General features: G+C 33.5%; 1 protein-coding gene across 1 annotated transcript in view; it reads left to right on the top strand.

Moving 5' to 3' along the window:
* Positions 1-347: 347 nt before the first annotated feature.
* The window catches only part of LOC143018463 (uncharacterized), a 12,623-nt gene continuing 6,764 nt past the window's right edge, over positions 348-6,206 (top strand). The window contains exons 1-4 of the mRNA XM_076173828.1: positions 348-451; positions 4,096-4,141; positions 5,297-5,419; positions 6,135-6,206. The exon at positions 6,135-6,206 is cut by the window's right edge and continues 167 nt beyond it. Of these exons, the coding sequence (XP_076029943.1) occupies positions 4,100-4,141; positions 5,297-5,419; positions 6,135-6,206 (237 nt within the window). The 5' untranslated portion in view covers positions 348-451; positions 4,096-4,099. The remainder of the gene's footprint in view (positions 452-4,095; positions 4,142-5,296; positions 5,420-6,134) is intronic.

Below are 6,206 nucleotides of genomic sequence, written 5' to 3'. Positions count from 1 at the left end.
TGAGCGATTACATAAACTCTACATGAATACAGTTTTCGTCTTGAATGCCAAAGGGAGGGAGGGAGGAGGAGGATAAAGGAGGAGGTGGGAGGGAGGGGGGAGGGAAGGATGGAGGAGGAGGTGGGAGGGAGGGGGGAGGGATGTAAACAAGAGAGGAAATATATGTAAACATGACGTCAGGATTCTGAAAATGACGCTACTTATGGTGCTTGTCGTGTGTGTGTGTGTGTGTGTGTGTGTGTGTGTGTGTGTGTGTGTGTGTGTGTGTGTGTGTGTGTGTGTGTGTGTGTGTGTGTGTGTGTGTGTGTGTGTGTGTGTGTGTGAGTGTGTGTATATATACGCGTGGCCCTCTCACTAATTGACTCATTTCCCGCTGGCACCGAAACGGGACGATCGTCTCTTCTTTGGCACTCCGAGGCACCCTTCGCTCTCTTCGCTCTCTTCGTCACTGGTAAACCAGATCTTGTCTCTCATTATTTTTTTTTCTTAAAGAGGAACTGAGCTCTTAAAGAGAGGTGTCACTTTTCCCTGTGTTAGTAAGGTCACCAGGCCCTCGTTGGAATAGGATTAGTGATGAGGTGAAATCGGTCGATTTTTTTTTTTTTTTTTTTTTAACGTTTTGTGCTCCATTCGTCCACTTCAGGGAATCTTAACGTTGGTGTGTATCGCCTTCATTTCTCCCACCCCAAAAATATATATATAACAATAATAATGATAACAGTAATAGTAATGATAATAATAATACTAGTAATTATAATAATAATAATAGTAATTATAATAGTAATAATAATAATAATAATAATAATAATAATAATAATAATAATAATAATAATAATAATAATAATAATAATAATAATAATGAAAATAATAATGAAAATAATAATGAAAATAATAATAATAATAATAATAATAATAATAATAATAATAATAATAATAATAATAATAATAATAATATTAATAACAGTGATAAGAGTAATAATAATAATAATAACAATAATAATAATGATAATAATAATAATAGTGATAATAGTAATGATAATGATAGTAATAGTGATAATAGTAATAATAATAATAATAATAATAGAAGTAATAGTAATAATAGTAATAATAATGATAATAATGATAATAATGATAATAATAGTAATAATGATAATAATGATAATGATAATAATAATAATAATAATAATAATAATAATAATAATAATAATAATAATAATAATAATAATAATAATAATAATAATAATAATAATAATAATAATAATAATAATAATAATAATAATAATAATAATAATAATAATAATAATAATAATAATAATAATAATAATAATATGTTGATGAAGAGAAACGCTTTGCTTTCTCAGAAATTTTATTATCATAACTACCTTATATATCTTTTGCTAGGACAGTGATTATATATATATATATATATATATATATATATATATATATATATATATATATATATATATATATTCAGAATCTTCACGCTATATAGAAATGTATAATTTCTAAGAGGAAGTCTTGGCCCCTCCCCTTAAACTCGTGGGGCCCTTGGGGGTCCCCCACGGCCTGAGTTAGTTATCAGGAAATTGAAAATCGGATTAAGAAAAATAAATAGATAAATATATAAATATTAATAATAATAATTAAAAAAAACTCATGTGGAAGAAAACTTCTTGGTCCTCGTTTATTCGTTATCTTTATTTACATATGGTCCGAGTTGGAATCCCGCCCAGGGCTGAAGTGATACAAGTTTCGCTGCGTTGCGAGCCGTTACTCCAACTCTCGTGAGCGGGGAGTTGGGAGTGTGTGTGCGTGCATTACCCATAGATCGGTCATATAATACTTCTTAGCTCCCATTCGGGAGAATGATAGCTGTCGATCATGAGTCCAACACGTGTTCCAAGATCATGGTGAATCACGCACACAGATTTGTGTCAAAAAATCACCTGTGCTTATTAATAACTAGACCAACCACATATGATTTACGAACCAGAATATGTTAAACTGTGTAGGCACAGGTGCAGATTATGGACATGTGCAAAGGCACACACACACACACACACACACACACACACACACACACACACACACACACACACACACACACACACACACACACACACACACACACACACACACACACACAGACACACACACACACACACACACACACACACACAGACACACACACACACACACACACACACACACACACACACACACACACACACACACACACACACACACACACACACACAGACGCACACACACACACACACACACACACACACACACACATATATATATATATATATATATATATATATATATATATATATATATATATATATATACAGTATATATGAATGTATATATATATATATAATATATATGTAAATATATATATGTATATATATATATATATATGTATATACATGCATATATATATATATATACAAAGGAAGTGGATGGCGACAAGAGAGTCTTTGGTCCATAGCTATGTCGGATGCTGAAAAAATAATTAGATAAATGAAGAAGTAGATAAGTGAATAAGATAAACAAGTAAACAATGATAAGTAATAAAAAACAAACATAACAAGTAGATAAATGAATGAAATAAGCAAATAAACAATGATAAGTAATAAAGAAATAAACATAACAAATATTCATAATAAATTATACATAGGTAAATAACAAAAAGTAAACAGAGAGATAATAATAACTAAATAAATAATAATAGATGAATAAAAATGGCAGGCATTACAGTATATTTCATAGGTGTTTATCTAAATGAATCTTAAAACATCGAACTGTACAACATTGCACTGCCTCTGCAGTAGGAAGTTTATTCCATTCATGTACTACACGGTTGGCAAAGTTGTTTCTACCCACTTCCAAATTAAATCTATTTCCTAACGGTTTGAGACCATTATTTTTTGTCTGATTCGCATTTAGTGTGAACATTTTGTCACTTTTGATGTTGTCAATTCCCTTTAGAGTCTTAAAGACCTGTATCAAATCACTCCTGAGTTTACGCTTTTTTAGGGAAGATAGATTCATACGTTTTAATAGATTTCTGTGAGATTTGTTTCCGATATTTAGGATTAGTTTTGTGGCTCACCGTTGTACTTTTTCCAATCTGTCAATGTCTTTAATGAGATTCGGTGACCATTCGGATACAGCATATTTAAATGTGGACGAACCAACGATATATATAGCTTGTTGATGACAGATGGGCATTTAAAGTCAAAAGATGGCACAATCAGTTCTAGAATCTTATTCGCCTTCTCTGAGGGGGAAAACACTGCTAAGATGATTTGAGATCATCACTGATAATATTAATAATTGCACCGAGATCCTTCTCACAATCCACTTTTGTTAAGCACTTTCTAAATAACTTGTAATCGTAGTTATTGCTATTTTTACCTATGTGCATAACCTTACATTTACATGTGTTAAATTTAATTGACCACTTTTCAGACCATTGCTGTAGTTTATCTAAATCTTCTTGAATATCTATATCTATATATATATATATATATATATATATATATATATAAAATATAGATACACACACACACACACACACACACACACACACACACACACACACACACACACACACACAAGATATATATAAATATATATATATATAGATAGATATGTATATATACATATTATATATATATATGTGTATATATGTATATATATATATATATGCATGTGTGTGTGTGTGTGTGTGTGTGTGTGTGTGTGTGTGTGTGTGTGTGTGTGTGTGTGTGTGTGTGTGTGTGTGTGTGTGTGTGTGTGTGTGTCACTGTATCCCTCTCTCCCTCCCCACCCACCCTCCTCTTGGTTATGCGACATGACGTAGGCACTCTTTGCACGAGAGTCCCTAGCCACGATTAATCTCGCCCTTCCTCAGCGACGCGACGCTGCCCTCCATTGCAGTCTGACCAACCTCAGGCGATCAGGGCTTTTGTCTTTATCCGGCCATTCACTGGTTAAAGAGGGAAATGTCTGGCTTTGGTGTATAAAATGTTCTCGATCCTATTGTTGTTACTCAGGCGATCTGTTCTCCTGTTCTTTCAGGAACATGGCGAGGGTCCTGTTCAGTTGTCTTCTCCTCGTGGCAATGGTAAGTACTGTACGTAGTAATGCACCTCTGATCGGAACATGTTCGTACGGAATGTTAGCAAGAACACTAATAACGATAATATTAAAAATGATGATAATTTGAATGACAATAAAATCAATGGAAACAATGATAAGTAATAATAATAATGATAATAGTAATAATAAAGATAATGATATTGATAATATTGATAATATCATTAATGATAATAATAGTAATAACAATAATAATAATAATAATAATAATAATAATAATAATAATAATAATAATAATAATAAAATAATAATAATAATAATAATAATAATGATAATGATAATGATAATAACAATAATAATAATAATAATGATGATGATGATGATGATGATGATGATGATGATGATGATGATGATGATGATGATGATGATGATGATGATGATGATGATGATGATGATGATGAAAATAATGATGATAATGATAATGCACCATTTCCATAGGGCAAAAGCATTCATAAATATTCACACATAATACAGATACATATATACGCACACAAAACAAGTTGTTACATTTTTTAGTTATATATTCAAATTAATTCAATTATAGATGGTAAAAATTATTTTGTATAAATTGATGATATACACTGAACGCATTGTAACTATTTCCTGGATGTTTAATTGCTTAATTGTTTAGCGTAACTCAGCGGACACCCAAATATGCCCCATGACGAGACCTCAAAATTTGTATATAGATTTGTCGCTGTTGTTGTTGTAGGAATACAATGTTGTCAGTAAAAACCTGTTTTATTTTGAGGGAGTTAATGTATCAAGTACTCGAGAACAGATGATAACTTTGATATTTGTGAATTTTGTGTGGGTTTGATTTAATGTCCTCAGCAGCACTTATGAATTTGTGTCCATATAATGTTTCAGCTTTTCTTTTTCTAATTAAAAGGAGAAATTATTATATTAATGTCCGGTTAATTTGACCCGTGTGTTTGTAAGTGTAGTGTTCTGTAGATTGTAGAATCACTAGTGCTAAACTCACCATCCCTAGAACTCCCTACGCCTAGGGTGAAGCTCCCCATCCGTAGGCTGAAATTCCCCGTCCCCCTAGGGAGAAATTCCCCCATCCCCCTTTGGTGGAGAACCTCTGATCTGTCACCATGACCTTATATGGCCCCAGGTCAGCCTTGTCTGGTGCCACGGGCGTCTTTTGGCGCCGCCATCGAGAGCATCGGCTTGGCGCTTCGGCTTTGACACTCCAAAGGACTACGACGACCACGGAGGCTTCTGTGGCGGAAGGAGCGTAAGAATTTGTTTTATCTACGTATTTTGAAGAGCTGCAAAATTGTCAATAAATAGATAAATGAATGAATGCATGAGTGAGTGAATGAACGATTCCATTTATAAATGAATGAGTGAATGAATAGATAGATAAATAAATAAACAAAATAATTCATAGATTGATAACTAAATAGATTAATATATCAGCTAAATGCTCACAGATGGTTGCATCAGTGCGAAAGAAGAATGAGCAATCCAAATACTTGTTGTTATTGTTGTTGTTGTTGTTATCCTTCCTCTCTTTCCACTTCCTCTCGATCTCTTTCTCGTTATTTTTTCTCCACATCACATTATTATTGCTCAGTCACTGGAGCCTACTTTTTCTTTATCTTTCTTCTTTTCTTTCTCCTTTCTTTACTTTCTTCCTCTCTTTCTTTTTCCCTTCCCTCTGTTCTTCGTATCTTTCTTCTTCTTCCCTCCTTTCTTTCATTTCCTTTTTTTCCTTTCCCCTTCATCACTTTTGTCTTCTTTTCTTTTCTCTTCTTTTCATTTGGTCACAAACAAACTACGCCTCTGATCAACCACCTCCTCCCTCCCTCCCTTCCTATCTCTCCCATTTTTTCATTCATCACTCTTTTTATCTTCATCATTTCTCCTCTTTCTGTCCCTTTCCCCTGGTCACAATCAAACAACGCCTCTTAACAACCCCTTCCCCCCCCCCGGTCCTTTCCCCACAGCACCAATGGGAGGTCCACGGGGGGAAGTGCGGTATCTGCGGAGACCCCTGGGAGGAGTCCCCCCGAGAGCAC

This window comes from Oratosquilla oratoria, chromosome 35, assembly GCF_046742065.1.
Source record: "Oratosquilla oratoria isolate Oo_2021 chromosome 35, ASM4674206v1, whole genome shotgun sequence".
NCBI lineage: Eukaryota > Metazoa > Arthropoda > Malacostraca > Stomatopoda > Squillidae > Oratosquilla > Oratosquilla oratoria.
The sequence above is the reverse complement of the archived record's forward strand: the minus strand, read 5'-3'. Positions and strand labels throughout refer to the sequence as shown.